General features: G+C 50.7%; 1 protein-coding gene across 2 annotated transcripts in view; it reads left to right on the forward strand.

Annotated features, from left to right (window-relative positions):
• KDM2A (lysine demethylase 2A) overlaps window positions 1-20,150 on the forward strand; it is a 51,175-nt gene that overhangs the window by 18,026 nt on the left and 12,999 nt on the right. For both annotated transcript variants that reach the window (XM_042784704.1, XM_042784703.1), the window contains 10 exons: window positions 4,060-4,198; window positions 5,434-5,512; window positions 6,899-6,945; window positions 7,301-7,479; window positions 10,063-10,169; window positions 10,772-10,865; window positions 13,194-13,347; window positions 15,153-15,268; window positions 16,510-16,636; window positions 18,150-18,571. In XM_042784704.1, coding sequence (XP_042640638.1) covers window positions 4,060-4,198; window positions 5,434-5,512; window positions 6,899-6,945; window positions 7,301-7,479; window positions 10,063-10,169; window positions 10,772-10,865; window positions 13,194-13,347; window positions 15,153-15,268; window positions 16,510-16,636; window positions 18,150-18,571 — 1,464 coding nt within the window. The remainder of the gene's footprint in view (window positions 1-4,059; window positions 4,199-5,433; window positions 5,513-6,898; window positions 6,946-7,300; window positions 7,480-10,062; window positions 10,170-10,771; window positions 10,866-13,193; window positions 13,348-15,152; window positions 15,269-16,509; window positions 16,637-18,149; window positions 18,572-20,150) is intronic.

The raw sequence follows: 20,150 nt of genomic DNA on the forward strand, positions 1-20,150 counted from the left end.
TTAAGAGACTAGTTTGGATATAGCCTCTTCTTGCCAGCATTTAGCATGCCAGACCATCTTGCGAGGTTTTGTATTCAGCAAAGGCAAGAGAGCTGCTTTTTCCCTGAACCTGCCAACTAAAAGCAAGTGTCTGGAGTAAGAGAGCGGGTCAAAATGCAAAGCACAGCCTGGTCCTGCAATGTGTCACCACCCACCTGATCCCAAAGCAGGCGAGACCCCCAGACTACAGGGCCCAGCATCCTCCACTTCATAATGCACATCCTTTAATCAGCAACAGTGAACTACCTGCTTGTGCCAGTAGTCCTCAACCTTTTTCCCTAAGCTTGCCTGGGAAGCGGGGTAAGTGAAAAGCTAATCATTCTGTAAGGTTACGAGCATGCTTGCCTCGACTAGGTGTGCCTTGAGCTTCCCTGGTGTGATTTAGTAAGGAATAAGATACCTGCAAAACAGTCTCCTGTGGCTGCTGTCCTTACAACAGCAGTCGGAGGTGTCCCGGCAGGAACTGCAACAGGCAGCTGATGTTTGACAGCATCACAGGACAGGATTTGAGACATGTTTCAGCTGGACAGGGCCTGCCCAGCTAAGGGCCCAAACAGGCACGAGGAAGCATCATGACCTCCGCTTCTTTCTTTGAAAGTATAGAAATATAAAGGGGAAGCTACAAATTGTGTTTCCTTGGCATGTTTGCCCACATGACCTAAGCCTTCCGCACCCTCAACTCAGCACTCTTCCAAGCAGAAGTGATTTGTGATGGTTCTGGGATGGGAATTGTGGTTGTCCAGCAAATGGGGCTGCTTGGGCACCTCCAGCGCAGGTGAGGAAGGGTCTGTTGGGTGTATGTGGAGCTGGAATCTGTCAGATTCATACACTGGCCAGCCAGGGAAGCCCTGGTTTTGCATCCTGCCTGGCAGACCTCGGAGCGTGTTTTGTCAAGGCTCGCAGCAGCGAGCAGCGCTTCCTGAAGCAAGCGCTGAGCTGGGCCGATTGGCGATGGGGAGAAGAGCGGCTGCTCCCAGTCCTCTGGCACCCAGAGACGAGCACCTCGCTGCTGTTTGTGCCTGCTGTGCTGCCTGTGGGAGTTCAGCAAGGTCTCCCTTGGGTTAACAGCAGCAGAGACGTATGGGAGATGGTTGTGCAGTTTCCTGCCCCGCCAAAGGTGGGACCAGCACTGCTCTGCCTGCCCATGCTGAGAGCCCAAAGTCCCCAAACAAGGCCCTTGGCTAACAGCAGCATACCTGCTCCATCCTTTCTCACCATGGGCATCTTGCAGTGCGGCCGTGCCAGGGCCACCCGGCTCCAGCCCTCCCAAGCAGCTACTTTGGACTGTTTCAGACCACCAGCACCGAGGTGAGATGTGAGGCTTTGTGGTGGGGAGAGGGTTGTGGATGGGGGAGAGGCTCCGTTCCTCCTGGGAGGTGGAAGCTTGGCCCGGTCCCAGTTAGTTGCTGGGAAGCTTGGCCTGGCCCCTGTTAGCTGCTGGGGTCTGGGAGAAGTGCAGGGTGCTGAGGCGATGCTCCCAGAAGCCAGGCGGCTTGCCTGGGGGGACTGCATCTGAAACTGGCCTTTCCCAAAATGTTGGGGCTTTCCAGCAAAAGCTGAGCATGAGGCTCTCTCTTATATATCCTTAAATCCTGTACAGGGCAGGCTTCCTCCCCCTGTCCTATGCCCTCATTTTAAAACTGAGCACTATGCAGTGTTAACGAATCCAGTGATTTTTAAGGGAAAGTGCTTTACAAGGTGGGCTCACCCTCCAGTATAACACAGCCAGGTACTCTTCTCCCAGGAATACCTTTACATCTCTAACTGCAAGCTCTGGTGCATCTCATAGAAAGAGCCAGTCTCAGTCCAGCCCAAGCAGTGTGAAATTCAGAGTGTTCCCCAGGAATATGTCGCTTGGCTTCTGCTCGTGGCACCTCCGTCTGTCTGGTTTTTAATGCATGGTTGTGTGTTTGTAAGTAAAGTGAGTTTTATCTTGTATTGTTAAAAACAGTGAAATAAAGTAGTCCTGCTTGCTATCCATGTTTAGTGGGTGCCTTAAGACAAAAGACTGCAAACATTCAGCTCTTTTCCAGATTGCTTCATTGTCGGGGCCGCTCAGACAGGTCCTTGGAGAACTTTGGTTTCAGGATACTTAGTCAGGGCTCTTTCTGACTAACAGCAGGGAGAGGTAAGCATCTCTGCCTTGATGGCAGGGAAAGTACTTGTGAATTGATCAGCCTTCTTGAAAGTGTGGGGATGCAGTTATATGTTACGGGAGGGTGGGAAAAAGTCCCTTTTTGAAACGAGTGTCCCCACATGATCCTGCACTGGTTGAACTGATTAGTTTAAAAAGTATCCTAAGAGCAGTGCATCTGTATGAAGGATTCCTTTCTTTTTCACTGCCACTATTGGAATAGATAAGGCCAAAAAGAAGAGTGGGACAAGCAAAGCAATGTAGTGATCAGACTGATGGATGGCTAATGCTCACTGGAAAATATCCGGGGTATGTTTGATTCAGCTGTGGTAGTGTGTGATAGGCTGGGGGAGCTGGCAGGCCAGGGGTTAATTCATGAGGCCAGGCTGGCTTCTCGGGGTAAAATAAACCCTTGCCCGATTTCACCTTGACCAAAAGGTGGGCTTGTACCTCCTGGGAGTTCAAGTGGTCAGAGCAAGCCTTGCCTTACCCCTGCCTGGCTGGGTGAGGAAGACAGAAGTAAGTGGAGAGTAGCTTCAGTTGAAATCTTAAACGGTGCTGAGCTCCAGGGTGGAAATCTGCAGCTTTCCGCCATGGGGAGGGGAGTCCGAGGTGTGTGGCTTCACTTGGGAAGGGGCACTTTTGTCTTTTCCCAGGAGACCCTAAAAGAAGGAAGAAAGGAGCTATCAAACGTGCTCCGCTCCAGGCAGCGGGCGGTGGGCCGCGATGGGAGGTCGTGCAGGGACTGTGATGCACGGATGTGCACGCCAGTCGTCTCACAGCACTGGTGAATTTTGGCATCACGGGCCGTGGCTGGGACCATTGGTGTTGCTGGGGGATGTGACCCTGCTGCCAGTGCTGCGATGCCGCTGTGCCTCCCTGCTACAAGCAGGTGCCAGCTTCCAGGGCCCAGGTGTGACAGTAGCTGCTGCATCACCTCCCATTCCATCCCGTCCCTAGCTGTCTGTTGGCACAACAATTGGTGTGAATGCTTTAATGGGAGCATCCTTAATTGGGGGAAGTCAGCTTGGCTAATTCAGACCAGGTTGATGTTTATTTGAGGGGATTTAGGGAGCATTCCCACAAATGGCTCTGCCAGAGCATGACCGGTCTCTGGAGGGGTGGCTAACAGCTGGGGACAGTAATTTCTTCCAGATCCAACAGGGCTGTATGAGGCTGTCTGTCAGGAATCCCAGTACAGATGTACTTACTAGACCCTCTTAAGAAAATGGTTACTTCCCCCTGCCCCCCGCTACTTCCACACACACAAACAAGGGAATAAATCAACTTCTGTGTACAAGCATAGCCAAAGATGAAAACTTGAGAACTGTCTTCAGCATAAACCCCTTCCTTTATCACTTAACGTTCTGGCAGGGATTTAAATTCACGAGTGCCTTTATCTCCAGCACAGAAAAATCCTGATGCCCCTGTTAAAATGGGCAACTGATTCCTTTTTTCTTTGCCCCAGTAATACTGAACTATTTCCCTTCCTCCCATGTTTCTGTGTTAGCGCTCATTAGGAGTGAATTATCTGTCTCCCATACAGCCTAACTTGCACAAATCTGTTGATTGCAGGAGGAGCAAATCTGATGTTTCAGTGGTGTGTTTTTGGATCCAGGACAGGCGTTGCCGAAATAGATCTTCTCTGGCATGTCTCTCTTGAAAACTGATACCATCAGGGCTTTTTGAGCAAGAGACCTAGTGGATAATATAACTGGGTAATGTAGGGTCTCTTCTCTGGGAGTAGAAGCACATAGGCTTCCCTGCTGCAGGGCAAGGGCTCCCCCAGAGGCCCTGGCTGAGCTGCACTAGGTTGAGTTGAGGCTCTGAAAAGCAAGCTGGTTGTTCCTCCCGGTCCATAACTTCCTCGTCTGATCTCTCCTCAGCGTGGCACGATGAGGCGGCGTTATGAGGATGATGGCATCTCTGATGATGAAATCGAAGGGAAGAGGACGTTTGACCTCGAGGAAAAGCTGTCCACCAACAAGTTTAACTCCACCTTTGTGGTCTTCATGGAAGGCAAAGGTTTGTCTTGGGACTGCTGTGCTGCAGTGTGTGCTACTGCTGTCAGTAACCAGACAGCTGCTGCGGTTGGCCGCTTCTCCAGCGAGGCATGGGGTGTGAGATGACCTTTTCCTGAGCCTTTCGTGGAAAGATAATAGTGATCACAGCGGGATGTGCTCTTGTGTATCTGACTACACCCAAAGCCTCCCTGACTGCCAACTCGAAGGGCGGTTACAAGGCAATCATGGTGTTAATGAAATCCTTTCCCATTATCCTGCTTTTTGTTGCCTTTTACGTTCTATCCTTCTGTAAAGCTGGGTAAGACTGTTTGCTGATCACACCAATTCTGTGCTTTCCTCTGCTGTAAACCGCTTTACTTGCATAACCCAAGTGATACAGAGCAGGCAGGGGACATTTCCACCTGCTCTCCTGCAAGTCCTGCGGCAGTCCCCAAGCAGTTTGAAGGCAATGGGAGACACATTGGTGGAGGATTGGCTGAAGTCCGCTAAGCCCTTGGGCCAGGGGAGCTGGTAACAAGGAGTGTGTGTGTTAAGTAGCATGCAATGCACTCGATCTGGAGAGGGTTGAGCCAGTGTGCAGAGCTGCAGGCTTGCTGGGACACGTGGCAGCCAGGAACGAGAGGGTTCGCCTGGGTCAGCACCTGTAATTGCAGCCACATGTCTACTAGATGCTTAATTCAAAAACTGTGTGGGATCTCTCCCCTTTCTTTCACCACGCATACGGCGCAGTGGGATGTCTTTTCATCACGCAGCCAGTGCAAGCCTCATGAGGATTTACCATGAGGGAGGAGCATTTTTTCAAGGCGTCTCTTGCTTGACTGTGAGCTTCTTGGGGAAGTGAGGACCAAAAACCATGCTGTTCCCCTGTCTGGTGCAGCCTGTTGGAGCAAACGCCCCCCTTCCTGGGGGGCCTGTCTGAGGCTTGTCAGCAGCACACACCATGCTGCTCACAGAACTGCCACAAAGGAGTTCCAGGATCTCCAAAGGGGTGTAGAAATAACAAGGAAGAAGAGGTAGAAAGGCTTTTTTTTTCACTGGCTAGCCTCACCACAGAGATAGGAGGAGGTTCTCAGGTCTCAACTGCACAGGGCCCTGAACAACCTGATCCGAGTCTGAAGTCAGTTTGCTGGGAGCAGGGTTGGACTAGAGATCTCCAGAGATCTAACCTCGGTGTGTCTACGGTCCTCTGAAGGCATCTCCCCTAACACCTTCCCTCTTCTTGTCTCCCCACACCAGACTTCACAGTTGAATACATCCAGCGGGGCGGCCTGAGAGACCCTCTCATCTTCAGGAGCTCTGATGGCCTGGGGATAAAGTAAGTGTTACAGGCACAGAGTGGTGGATGACTCTGGCCTGATTTCTTGTCTGTCTCCACGTTGTGTGGGATCTGATCCTGGTAGCTGGATCTGTGCTCTGCCAAGTTGGCATGACCGTGTCCTGTCCATGCTGTCCTTTATGTGTAGTGAGCAAAGAGAAGTATCTTCCACCTCAGTTATCCGGTTCTTACTACTCTGTTTGGACTTAAAATGAGAGGACTGAATTGGCTGTAGGTGATCACAATTGAACCAAATGTCTGGAAAGTCCCAGTGCTGCTCTGATGCAACATCTGGCTGGGCTTCTTTCCTATTAATATAGGCATTTATTGCCAGAGAGTCAAGCAATTTGTAGTATTTCTGGCATTTTCCAGAATTCCAACCTGACTTACCCAACATGGTTACTTCTAAAATGCCATCTGTTTCTCTTGCTACAAGCCAGTCAATTAAGGTTTACAGCTTTGAGTGTAAAACTCTACCAATGCAAGACTTTGTGCCGGCTTACGATGTTCATATAAATATGCTGTGGGGTGGTAGATGCAGTTTTAAGGCAAGTAATACTACATGAAAACACAACAGCTGTCTTGTACAAAATTTCAAAAAAACTTGATCTGATCTAGTGTTTCTGCTGGGTCAGTGTTTTTTGGTTTTGATTAATATGAAAGTTAGAGGAATAAATTAGCCTTAGCAAACTTCATCAGAGCCAGTGTCAGCAACATGGCTCTCAGCTTCCTCAGCTGGCTGTGAATGGATGGACAACATCTCATCCACTGTGGTGGATTACAAAGGAAGTTATCCAGGCTTAGTTTTAACTGCTGGGTAACTTGGGAGGACAGAGATTTGATACTGAGGATTACAGTGTGGGTGAAACTGGATTTCTTCTGACCTTTTGGTTATTTCTCTGGGTCAAGAGCTGCTTGAATGGCTGCCCGCCCATTCTGCCTGTGACAGCAGTGTTTGTACAGATGAGTATGCCAGTACAAACAGTTAGAGTAGTTATGCTGTGTCAGTGAAATATACTGCTTGTACTGGTCTGGCTATGCCCTTTATATTGGGATAACTCTTATGAGCAATCTATAAAACGAGAGCTAGGGTTGCTTAAAGCTCAAGGCCTGCTTGCTCATTTCCCAGAAGCCGCTGTACAACAGCTCATGCTCTAGAGATGGTATATCCTATTTCCAAATCCACTTCCCTAGCCAGAAGTTGGGCCCAGTGTTTCAGCCCAGACCTGTGCCCCCCAAGATCTAGTTGCATGGTCTTCACCCACACCCAAGAGGCAGAAAGAAACACAGTAGTATCTTCAGGGTTCCAGTAGTGGAGTTAAAGGTGGGAAGGGTCTGCAACCAGAAGCACTTCATGATTTTTTTAGCAAGGTGTTTGTCCTGCAGGATGCCAGACCCGGACTTCAGCGTGAATGATGTGCGGCTGTGTGTCGGTAAGTGTCCGGGGACCACGGTGCACCTCTGCGCCCTGGGCCGATAGAGAGGAAGGGGGAGAGTCATCGGGTTTATCAAAGCCAGAGGTCTGGTTTTATGGCTCCCCCAGTGTGCAACTGGTTGAACCTGAGCCGTCCTTAGCCAGTGGATCACAACTCTTGCCTGCTTGGCTCTAGTTTGACCTGAAGCAGCTTCTGTTTCGATGTGGGTGTGGAAGAAGAAGTTATGGGAGAGGCCAAGACATCACACTTGTGTGGGTGGGTTGAGGAAGGATCTCATGTCTTCTGGAGTGTCTCTTCTGGGTGGTTTATTGAGCACAGGGACGGTTCCAGTGATGTCTGTCTGTTCTGTCAGGGAGCCGACGGATAGTCGATGTCATGGATGTGAACACACAGAGGGATATTGAGATGTCCATGGCACAGTGGGCACGCTACTACGAAACACCAGAGGCCGAGCGTGAGAAACTTTACAATGTCATCAGCCTGGAGTTCAGTCACACCAAACTGGAGAACCTGGTGCAGAGACCTGCTACGGTGAGCGTGGCTCTTCCTTCTGCAGGAATGTCCTTTCCCTTGGGCTTGTGGTCCTCTGTAGGCAAGGTGCAGCCTGGCACTTGAGAGGAGGGGGGCTGCTCGTAACATGCATGGGCTCAGCCAGGAATGTCACTGCTGTGCTCTGGAAGCTGCTGGAGCTGATCCTGGGTTTGACTCTCACCTCAGCTGCTATAGCTGATCTCACAGTCAGGCTGGGGCTGCCCAGCCTGTGCATCCCTCAGCTGTTGTGACCACTGTCGAGTCCCTGGCGTGTCATTCTGCAGAGAGCTGACTTATTCACTAGCTGTCAGCAATTAGAGAAGTGGAAGTGATTGGCTGAGGAATAATGAGAATGAAGTAACCTGCCTCTGCTGGCTGGTGATCAAGAACAGGCAAAGAGTCTTGGCCACTGTCTGCAAAGACCTTGGCTGTCATTCAGCCTTGGGCCTACCTTCGCTCCATGCTGTGCACTGCGCTGCTCTGATGCTTGGTGCAGAGCCCTCTCCTGCATCCTGCAGCAGCTGTCAGCTCCGCTGTGGCCAGAGAGAGGTGCAGGGCAGGGGTGGCTTGCTATAATGCATGGCCAGATGTTAAACTCCAGCAGGGCCTAAATCAGAGCTCAGCAATGCTTGCTGCATTTTGAGAGACTAGCTAAAGTCTGGATGCTGATTGAGCTTTGTGGCTTCCTTGGTGTTTGGAAACCATGGTCCCATTAGGACAGCAACCCTGTGTTCAGCTGGGCCTCCAGAGGGTTGTGCAGCATGGAAGGGAGCGTTTCTGATGCAAAGTGCTGAAATCTCTGAGGGCAGAGGAGGCCAAGACTGGAGGTGTGCTGGAAGGGAGTCAGGAGGCTGTTTGGTAGGGGGAAGATGAGTTGCCCTTTCTGAAGCCTGAAAGCCTCAAATGAGGCTGGGATGAATACCTTGAACTCCCTCTGCAGTCAGAGAAGAAGGGGTAGCTCTGTGGGTCCATTCACTTCTCTGTGTTAACTGCAGAGGGAGCCTGGATATCTCTGTCTGCAATAGCTGTCCTGAAGCTTAGCCAGTTGTATCCCACCCTAGCAGATGCTGCCCAGAATGTTTTTTTTGCAGTGGCCCAGTGCATAGCAGTTCCTGCCTAGCCCCTCAGTAGAAGACCAGCATTGCAGTACCGTGCTTGGGATCTTGCTGGGGTGTTTGCTGCTTGTGTGAATTCAGAGGCTCACTGTACAGCAACTGGCATCACAACAGCTGGTCCCAAGTGCTTTACGTGTGGGGTTACACCAGTGGTATTGGGAAGGCTGCTGGGTGTGGGGGTGCCTGGAGCAGTTTGAGCCCAGAGGGCAGCTGAGCACCATGCAGTTGCTCACTCACTCCTTCCCCCTTAGGAATGGGAGGGAGAAAATAAAACAAAAGGCTCAGGTGTCAAGATAAGGACAGGGAGGGATGACTCATGACTCACCCATTACGGTCAAGAAGAAGACTCATTAGAGGAAGAAAAAGAACATCAATTTAATTCAGATACCACCACTGAATTTAAGAATCAAATTGTTAATCTGGGTATTTTTAATAATATTGTTAATAATGAGTAGGACAGTGAGAAGTATTACCACATCTTAAAAACATCTTCCCCCTACCCTTCCGTTCTTCCCCCTGCCCAGCTTTGCTCCGGATTTCTCTACTTCCTCACCCACAGCAGCACAGAGGGGCAAGGGATGGGGTTTGCATCCACTGTTTCTGCCATTCCTCCTTCCTCAGGGGGAGGACTCCTCACACTCTTCCCCTGCTCCAGCACGGGGTCCCTTTCATGGGAGACAGTCCTCCACAAACTTTCTCTGACATGAGTCATTCCCACAGGCCACAGCTTTTGCCAAACTGCTACCATGTCAGTCCCTCCCACAGGCTGCAGCTCTTCATGAGCTGCCCCAGCATGGGCTTCCCACAGAGTCCTGGTCTTCAGGTGCAGCCCCCTGCGCTGGTGTGGGGTCCTCCACGGGCTGCAGGTTGGCGGCTGCTCCACCAGTGACTTCCATGGGCTGCAGGGGCATCACTGCTCCAGCACATCTTCCCCTCTCCTTTATTCCACTGACCTTGGTGGTCGCAGAGGTATCTCCCTCACAACTCCTCCTTCTCTCACCTTCCTCTTCTTAAATACGTTATCGCAGAGGTGCAGCCACCATCGCTAATTGGCTCAGCCCTGGCATGGGGTGGGTCTGACTTGGATCCAGGGGAGCTTCGAGAAGCTTCTCACAGGGGCCACCTCTGTAGCCCCCCGCTACGACCAAAACCCAGCCACACACACAAACCCAATGTGGGGCCAAAAAGGGGCTATTGTGGCCATTTGGAAAACACCAGGGCTTCCTTCCCCACCTTGGCCCTGCCGTTTGTTGTGGGCGTGCTCTGAGCTGGGCTGGCTGGCAGTCTGCACGCAGAACCGCAGCGGCTTTGGTGGGCTGGTGCAACCCACAGGTGCCCAGCCACGTGTGAGCTGTGGGCTTACCAGGCAGGCAATAGGTATTTGAGTTTCCAGGACAGCCTAGGGGTAGCAAAAGGAGTTACTGTGCCCCTTTCATCTCTACTCATGTCTCCCACCTTTCTGCTGTAGGTGGATTTGATTGACTGGGTTGATAACATGTGGCCCAGACACCTGAAGGAGAGTCAGACAGAGTCTACGAATGCTATCCTGGAGATGCAGTATCCAAAGGTGCAGAAGTAAGTGACTTCCTGAGCTGTTCTAATGGTGGCAGGCAGCAAAGCATTTCTTGCAAGAAAACTGCCCAAGGGAGAAGCAGTTTGTACTAAGGGGAAGTGGGAGGAACAGTCTCCTGATTTATTTCAGTGGGTGACACTTGTAAGGACGCTGCAGTTAGTTATTTAAGCCCCTGCCAAACGCTGTGTGGAAGGGTAGTTGTGTGGCTTCTAGGAGCTCGCTGCGCTTTGGGGAAACTCTTGGTGCTCACCACCTTGAGACATCTGGAGTCAGTTGAGCTGCCAGGCGCTGCCCATCCTGCCCTGTAGGCCTGACCTGTGGCATGGGGGTTTCTAGAGCTGCCGGAGATATGAGGATAAAAGCTGTCCTCTTGCCCGGACTAGATCTTTTTGCAGGGATGTGATATAAATGCAAAGTGAGCTCTCCTGCAAACCACCACCTCCCTGCAGCTAAAGTGCTTAGCACTGCAGTAATGGGCTTCTGGCACTGCTCTGAGCCATTGGCCTGGGTTTGGGCAGCCCCGTTCTCTTTGAATACATTGTGTCTGCTCTAAAATGTGGATCACCGCTCATTTTTACCTTATTGTCATCTTGTTTTCTGCCAGATACTGTCTGATGAGTGTCAAGGGCTGCTACACAGATTTCCACGTGGACTTCGGTGGTACTTCTGTGTGGTACCACATCCACCGAGGGGGAAAGGTAGGAGGACAGTCTCTGTTGAGGAAGTTATGGATTGTTTAGGAGAGTGGCTTCTAGTTTATTCTCTTGTCAATCCTTGAAGATGCAGGTTCCAGGCAGTGAATTGAAGTCTCTCCATCCTAAACTTGTTTATCTGTGATTCTTGGAAGTAGTTCAGACCCTCAGAGGGCCACCAGGCACAGGCTGAAAACCCGTGCTGTAGAGATGATGCTGAGACAACCTTATAAAAGGCTAAATGACATAGAATAGAATAACCCAAATCATCCAGTGATTCTGAGAGATCATTTGGCTACATGGCTGATCGCCTCTTGGTGTGGTGCCAGTAGCACACCAGGCGCAGCAGCGAGTGGAAGAAAGGTAATTAAAGATGAATAGAAGCCTCTCCTAAAGCCAAGCTGCCCAGGGGTTTTAAATAGCCAACAGATGTGTGAGGGGTCACCTTAAAACATCAAGTGACTTCAAAAGCAGAAGCATTTGAACTGAAGTTTGGTGACAGGTCTTCACTGCAAAACCGTGGAGTGGTTTCTGGTGAGAAGTAGCTCTGAAACAGTGTCAGATTTGAACTGCTTGTCTAGAGTCACTTCCTGTAGCTGAGCTCAGCCCAAGATATGAAAATCAAATACTGGGCTCCATCAAGTTTGAATTTGTCTGGTTTACAAACTCCGAGTGCAGTGTTTGTTCCCTGATGGGTGGCTTCCTGTTATAACTGTGCAGGGATTTCCCTGTGCCAGGCATATGTCACCCCAGCTGTGTGTTGTACTGGGGCCTGGCTTGGAAGGAATCTGCCTGGAAGGGGATGTGGAAAGGTGCCAGTTCTCCCACTTGCCCTTAGGCAGGGTGAATTGTACCTTAAGCTCCCCTTACGGGTAGAGATGTTGTATTTGTTCTCTTAACTTTCAGAAAACAGATTTGTAATAGTTTGGGTGCTGTATCACTGAAGAGGCTAGCTAGTACTTGAACAATTAAGTCGGACACCCTAGCTAGCACTTCTGCTGCTCTAGAGAGCACAGTTATGTTCAGAGTATGGCACTTAGTCAAAATGAAGTCCTTGCTGGGAAAACCTCCCCTCTGACTGCCTGGTTGGATGTCCCCGTTGTCATGGGACTCGGTCTATGCTTTAGCATTACCACTATAACAGCACGGAAGAGCTTGGATTCAAGTTTTTGCTAGCTGCAGTTGTCAGCTCTACTGTAGTCAAGGAAACTTTGCACTGCTGTCCAGGGAGGGTGGCAGCGCAGACAGACTCATCATAGTGCCTTTGAATTGATGCAGTTGGGGGAGCAAAATCTGGTAGTAGGTCAGCTTAGTAGTATTAGGAAAAGTGGAGGAAAGTATCCTGTAGTGCAGAACTTACCAAAGACAGGTCCCACGTCTTTCCCGGTGAAATGCACCAAGCTCCCAAATTAACCCTCGTGAGCAATTAGAAAAGACCTCACTGCTTCTGATAAAAACCATCAGCTGTCTAGGGCTGAATTCATCAAGGAGCCAGGGGGTTAAAAAGACTGCCTGTGGTGGCTGGATGACATCTGAGAGAAATCCTTGGAGAGCCTTAGGATAGGGAACCCTTGCACTTGTAAGTGCTGCGAGGGAACTGTCCAGCTGAAGGCAGCTGGATGGGCTCCCTCCACAGTCAGTAAAGGCAGATCTCTGCGGGGAAAAAAACCTCTTGTCACTTCGTTAGGACAAGTCCTGGGCAATTACTCCATCCCATCTTTCTCTACTGACGTAGACTAGGTTCAGGGAATGCAGCAAACTCTGCCCCACCTGAAGAATCTGGGCTTTTCACTCACCTTTCCTTGCAAAGGAGATGTAGCTGCCAGACTTCCCCAGTGATTCTGATGATTTGTGGCTTCGGTGCCTTCCCCCAAAGGAGGAGCTAACAGTCTGAAGATCCTAGTTGGGGATGGATATCTACTTGCCACCTGTATTGCATGGAGCCAGTCAGGTGCAGATCTCTAGTTCAGTTGTAGCTCTAACCAACATGACGGAAATAAGCAGGTAAACATCTTTGTCTCCAGCACTCTGGTGTCTTTGGTGGGCTCTGTATCTCTTGATGCTGATGGGAATAATACCTTACAAAGGATCCCAAGCTCAGTCTATCTGTGGTGCTCAATGTGCCAGGTTGCTCAGTGGCTTGCCCTCTCAAATGAGACAGCTGTTTAGGTCAGTTTACTGGGAATTTCTGCAAATTCCCATCCTCTGTGGGTGGGGAAAGGAAGAAACTTAGATGTCTGGAGAGAGAGTAGGGCAGGTTTGGAAGAAACAAAGGGTACTCAATAGCTGTTAGGTATGTGATGACTTACCTACATGTGTTGTCTTTATTTGCAGATCTTCTGGCTGATCCCTCCTACACCCCAGAACTTGGAGCTCTATGAAAACTGGCTTCTCTCAGGGAAGCAGGGAGATATTTTTCTTGGGGACAGAGTGTCAGAGTGCCAGCGCATTGAGCTCAAGCAGGGCTACACATTTGTCATCCCCTCAGGTACTGCGGGGTGGGCAGATGCATCCTGGCTTTTCCCAGGGTTGTGACAAGAAACTGAAACTCCCGGGACATAAGTAAAATCAGAATAGGCAGGCTTTAACTTCCTCCCTCATGAGTAACTGGGAGAGGGAGATGTGATGTGGCTCGGTCATTTTGCTTGCTGGCTCCCAAAACGTGCCTGTCCTGGCACTGTGGATTTAGCCCAAGCGACAGGAAAGCTGTGGCTGGCTCACATCACACTTGATCAGTTATTAAAGGAGGTTTTCCCGGAGCCTGTCATGTTGACATGAGGAGCAGCGCATGTTGAGGACAGAAGCTAGCCCTGGGTCTCTTGTGAAATCTCTGCAGAGTTATGTTCAAATTGTGAAGCAAGGAAGGGAGCCAGAGTGTTAGTTTAAGGAACAGGGTGGCTGCTCTGGACACAAGGAAAGACAGTCGAACAGTCTGCGTGGGCTGGAGATAGAACTGGAAAGCAGGTAGCTAGAAGCAGATTTTGGAAAACGCTGAAACCCAGTAGGGAGCTGGGAAGCAGTAACATGGAAAGACTTGAAGGTAACTGCTTTGCAGAGGGCTTGGGCAAGGAGACTTTGAAGCTGGGAGTGGGAACGCTCTCAGGAGTTAAGAGAAATCTTTAGCCTGACTTGGTTTAGCAAGCAGAATAGTTGGAGGGCACTGGCAATGTCTTGCATGCACAGTCAGTACAGTGCTGTGCTAGAAAATAGCAAAGGCAGAATACTTGAGGCAGATGAAAAAGCAGCTCAAATTGGTTGTTTGCAAGGACTGGCTCACAGCCTTTTAGAACCTGTGATGGAGACCTGGGATGTCTGTAAAATGTTGTGCTTGCACTAGGAAATACTCCCTTGTAAGCAGAAGGACCGTTGGACCCTTTGAAGGCTTCTAATAAAACTGTTGCATAGAAATTGTGTCCATTAGCCTTTCTCAGATATCAAAGGCTGCTGTAACCCGCTGTTGCAACTCCAACAGCAGTGCAGGAATAAGTTGTGTTGTTCCTGGTCCCATTGTAAACTACAGGAAACAACGGGGATTGCACAACTTACTCATTTGAGTCCTGTTATCACAACTGACACTTCTTTTGAATTGAGTGGCTTGCCTTAAGGAAACCCACGCTGGAATTCCCAAAATGTTGGGCTTGGCCGGATTGCTTAGCCTTGGAGATAAGAGAGCTGGAACTTGAGTTACTTTGAGAGTATTTTAGCTGTTGAACAGACTTTGGAAGACTGTTTTCCTCGTCACTAATGTTCTTGGGCCTAACACAATTAGGAAGCGACTTTCCACAGACACCAGGATGACAAAAAGCTACGGACAGGAGGTGGATACTGGCATGTGTGCCACTATGGGAGGATGTAAGGCCAGATCCACAGGTGTATATTAAGTGCCTCAGTACAAGTCTGTCTCTAGCTCTTAAATCAGTCAAGTGAGCTGGGTATTGAGTAATTCAGTAGTGACACAGTGACTGTAATGCAGCGATGTCCCCTATTCCAAGAGCTGGGGTCTAATGGTCCCATTGTAGCCCCACCACTGCTGCTAGGGCTGGCTGATATGACAAGCAGTCAACAGCTAGGCTGTGTGCTTGCGGCTAACCCGGATGGAGATTAAGGGTGCAGTTGTCACGGTGGAATTAGCTGAGGACTGTGAAGGTTGTGCAGGTCTGAACAGCCCTGCTCTGAAGAGCACATTTTCTAAGAGATTGCAAAGGAATGCAATTAGCAGGGACTGTCAGTTGTGAGACCTTGGCCTCACCTAGTTGCTCAGAAGGATTCTTCAAACTCTGCTTTCTCTCCAAGGTTGGATCCATGCTGTGTACACTCCCATGGACACACTGGTTTTCGGAGGCAACTTCTTACACAGCTTCAACATCCCTATGCAGCTCCGGATTTACAGCATCGAAGACCGCACGCGGGTAAGGACCTGCAGGAGAGCTGGGAGGAGGACGTGGCCTCCTGGGATGGTGGGGAAGGCACAGCCAAGAGCCGTGGTGTGCAGGCAGGCAAGTCAAGTCTCACCCTGTGACAGATTGCTCGTACTCCAGCTGTCTGGAAGCAAGATGTCCTAGCCTGCTAAATGTACAGGCAGGAACTTGGACAGAGGGCAGCCTGCAGTGTGCACTAAGGCTTGTTACATTCCTTTGTCCTGCCTCCAGTCTGATACCAGGCTTCCGAGGGCTCTGGAAGTCTTGCTGTGAGTGTGACAGGGACCTTTTCCCCGGCTGCCTGACGAGGAAGGCAGCAACATGTCCATGGGAGGGCATCCAGTGTGCTGCCTCTTCCCTTACTTGGCTGCCTTCTGCTGCTGCTTGGTGTTGATCTTAGACCTCAATGTGGTCTAAGATGACTAAAGATGACTAAAAGAAAAGGCTTCCTGAGCTCTCGAGCAGAGAATGGTGTTGGCAAGTGTGTCTTCTCGTGCTCCTTGTGGAGATGTGGGTCCTGCAGTGCTCGGCACCTGCAGAGAAGCCTCAGGACATGCCTAGGCTGTGATGGACAGGCTGTTGGCCTCTCCATAGCAGTTCAGGGTGCTGCAGCAGGCAGGACCTGTGAGTTAGCACTTGCATGTCAGACCATCATCCAGAGCAGCTGAGACATACAGAGAGCAATGGAGTGTGTGCCTAAGGGCAGGCAGCAGGGCCAGGGGCATCTTCTGCCTGTGTGTGAATTGCTGGAGCTGATGTGACAGAGCCCCCATAGCACTCTGCTAAAAAGCTGAGCTGGTAACACCTCTCTTAATAGACCAGCCCTTTCCCTCTCCCCGTACAAGTACTGTCAGATGCTGTGCTGGGGCTCAGGAAGAGGACTTGAACTTTTACCTTTAGCTGAAACCTTCTGTGGCATCTGCCACTTTTTTCTTGTACTAATGAGAAGGAGGTCTGTGGGGGAAGAGCCGCAACCCTAACAAAGACAAATGAAATGCTAATAGCTTGCAAGTGAGTAGTGCCTGGTCTCTGCTCTGCCTGGTGATAATACCTTTCTGCAAGGAGAATTACATCAGGCTGCCAGAAGCATGAATGATGCTGTTATACATGTACACGCGTTTCCTGTCTCTCAGGAGGGGATCCATCTGGTTTGAGGCAGCAGGAGTACAAGCTATGTCTGTGCAGCCCAGTGGTGAAGGAGGCCTGAGCAGATTCCCTTGCCTCTTTTGCAGGTTCCAAATAAGTTTCGTTATCCCTTCTATTATGAGATGTGTTGGTATGTGCTGGAGCGCTATGTGTACTGCATCACCAGCCGCTCACATCTGACCAAGGACTTCCAGAAGGAATCACTCAGTATGGGTAAGCCCCCTCTGTTGGCTCTCCAACCTTTATTCCTCCCTCACCCGCATCGAAGTGATTTCTTGCACCCTCCTGCTGGAGTACTGTCTGGTGGGCAGGGGAGGGCTGTGTCGGAAGAATTTGGGACCATCACTTCCTCAATTTCACGAGGTGGTTTCTTTGGTTATTTCCTCCCTTTTCGCTGTTTGCTGTACCAAGCAGTCAGAAGGCATTGCAGACTGGCTGAAGGTGGTGCAATTTATTTCCTTTCCTTCGAGCAAGAAGTCAAAATTAGCCAGACTTTTTCTTCCTCCTTTGCCCCTGTGACAGGCCAGGTTCCTTGCAGCTGCAAAACCAGCACACAAGTTCCTGGCCTTGCTGGTACACGCAAAGCCTTTAGCAGAAGAGGTGGAGGGAAGTTGCCATAAACACTGCTGTGCCGTGGGCTGCAAGGCAGGAATGTTTTCTTGCTGATCAGAGCCTTAAAGTGCTGTCAAGGTTATGTGTAAGGGAGTGCAGGGAGTCTCTCGCGAAAGGAATGTTTGGCCTCCTTACAGCCAAGGCAAGCAGGGCCTGAGCAGTTGTTGAAGAAGTGATTTCTTAGAGAGCCTTCTTCGGTGTGGGAGGGAGCTGGATAGCCTCCAGTCAAGGCCCTTGAAGCAAATCTGTCTTCACTCCCCTAAGAGGCTGTAAATGCTGCCTCCTGCGCACCTCTCCTCACAGCCACAGCCTCTTTGGGGCTTTCGATTTCTGTCCAAAAGGCCCAAGCAGAGGGACACAGTTCCCAGCTCTTGTCCTTTTCCTGTGGCCCTCTTGAGCTCTCCCTCAGCGCTTGGTTTGGGAAAGGCTGTCTCTGTCCTCCTCCTGCCTGGAGGCCCCCAGTGCCTTCATCGCCTTTTCTCTACCACTGACCAGCGTGAAGTGGAAACTAGTGCAGAGAGCTGAAAAGAGGGGAGCAGGAGAACCTCCTTACCTTTTACCGTCAGAGAACGGTGCTTTATCATGCACAATCAGGCTCAGAGACCTCACAGTCATCTAACGAGTCCACATCCTTTTTCTCCCATCATGAAGGCAGGATCAAGGTCCCAAGTCACTCCCAGGATCAGATGGCTGGAGATCCCAAGCCCTCCAAGGCAAAGTGAGGTTGGATGAGGATTTGAGCAACCTGATCTAGTGAAAGATGCTCCTGCACGTGGTGGGGAGGTTGGATTAGATGATCTTTAAAGGTCACTTCTAACCCAAACTGTTCTGTGATTCTATGAAATTCATTCTAGGGTGCTGCTCTCTCCTCCTCTGGGAGGTTTTCCCATGTCCCATGCCTCGCCTTCCCACAAAACAAGCCAGGAATGGGGAAGGGTTTTAGCTGTTCTTTTCCAGCCCCTACATGCCTTATCCTTTCCTCTCGCCTCGTCCCCATGCGTATCCATTGCTCCAGCATCTCTGGTATCCAGGGGGATTCCTCTAGAAACCAAACACCTCCTGTGAGTGATTGTCTGGCCACTGTTCTTCTCTCACTCTTTCTCCATCGTGGCAGATATGGAGCTGAGCTCCTCAGACTCGGTAAACATGGAAGAGGAGGAGGAGGAGGAAGAAGAGGAGGATGCAGCAGGGAAAGAACCCAGGCGACCAGTCACAAGGCGGTCCATTCTCACCAGCCCCGTAGCCAATGGTGCCAATGTGGACTATGATGAACTGGGCAGGAGCTGCCGGAGCAGCCTGCCGGGTCTGAAGAAGACCCCATCTATAGACTCTTCCGATTCCAGCCGCGGCTCCCAAAACGGCCAGGCCTGGGACCCGAACGGTGGCAGCCCACGCAAGAACAGGAAGGTGCACCTGACGCAGTTTGAGCTGGAGGGGCTGCGCTGCCTCGTGGACAAACTGGAGTCGCTCCCTCTGCACAAGAAGTGCGTTCCCACCGGCATCGAGGATGAGGACGCCCTCATCGCTGACGTCAAGGTACGTAGGCGTGAAGGAGCCACAAGTGCTCGGGCCTGCATCCGCTTGCTTGCAGCATTGGAGGTGGAAAGGCATTTACCCACATGGAAACTGTGCTTGACCCTGACCTCACCCCCATTCTGGGGCAAGGGGGTGATGTGTCTGCAGGCTTGGTGTCCTCTTCTTCCTCCACGTGAGGCTGATGTTACGCCAGCTGATGCGGAGGGCCAGCCTTGGTTTGGATTTTTGGGTCAGGACTAGCAGGAGCAGTAACTGCTCCTAGCCAGTGTGGCTGAGACTCATCTGGGAACCCTCTGGGTCCTGTCTGGGTCCCTTGCAGGTGTCAGTGCTCTGGCCATGGACTACTTGGGCTGCTCAACACTGACAGTTAGAGCTCTTCCCTTGCCCCCAGGTGGATTTGGCCTTGTTTCTTTGGGTTGTTTTGCACAGTGACCTTAGGTTATATGAGAGGGGCGGTTGTGGGTGGTTTTTTTTCTTTCCCCTGCCCTGCTTTACACTGTATCTGCCAGACCTGTTGTGCTGACACCATGAACTTTGGTGTTTTAGCCCTTTCAGCACTGAAGTGAGAATGTCAGCCTCACTCTATTCCCCAGAAGTCCATTTTAGTCCCTAAATCCACAGTTACCTTCTGCTCCCTTCCTCGCTGATGGTGACCAGTTCATCTGCTTGCCTGTACTGAAGCTGCCATCCAGACACAGCCATGGGTGTAACCTCGTCTCTGCCATTGTGTTTCTTTTCCAAGTGCTGTCTCCTGATTTTTGCAGGGCTCTTGGTAAAGCCAGTGCTCTGCTGCATTTGGAGCAGTGGGTGCAGCTCTGGGGTCCCAGGGTGGGCTGTCGTTTGCAGGCCAAGCTCTGGAGGTGTTTGGCTGAAGGAGTGGGAGTAGGTGCTGTTAAGGGGCTGCAATTTTGGTTTCCTGTGGCTTTTTTCAAGTGGATTGTGTGTGTGCTGTGGAATCTGAGTATACGGTGTGTGTGTTTCTGAGCCACTGCGGTGGGGTGGCCTTGGCCCTACCACGGACCATATGATGCTCTGGAGAAACTCAGGCTCTGAGCACGGTATTTCACCCTTAGACAGAGAAAGGGAAGCTGGTGGTGTGTGTCAGGTGTTTGGAAGGCAAAGCATTCAAGGTTGTCAGTGTTCAGCTGGGTTTTGAGACCTGTTCAAAGGACTCATTACGTTCTGGAGCTAATGGGTGTTTGCTTGTGGTTTTGATGTGACCCACCAGCCCCCATGTCTGGTTGTACGTCACAGATGAGCTGTGGGTGAAAGTCCCTGCAGTCTGGTCAGAGCAAACAGCTTCCCTGAAGGGCTTGTTCCTTAAGCTGGCTGTCCTCTGAGGTTTAAAAGTGTCCTGAGCTGCAGGACTCTGTCCCTCAGGATGAGCAGCCTCCCAAGTAAAGCCTGTGCTACAGGGCATCCTTAAGGCATGATGATCCTTAGCTGTCAGACTGCAGTAGCTGGAGAAAACAGGACAAGGTTGTCAAACTACAGCAAACCTCTACTTTCAAAACTTACATTTTCCTTAGAGGTGATGGAACCGGCAAATGTAGGCTGGCTTATAAAACCTGAAAAGGGG

The sequence above is a fragment of the Tyto alba genome, unplaced genomic scaffold (genome assembly GCF_018691265.1).
Source record: "Tyto alba isolate M040663 unplaced genomic scaffold, T.alba_DEE_v4.0 Super-Scaffold_8, whole genome shotgun sequence".
NCBI lineage: Eukaryota > Metazoa > Chordata > Aves > Strigiformes > Tytonidae > Tyto > Tyto alba.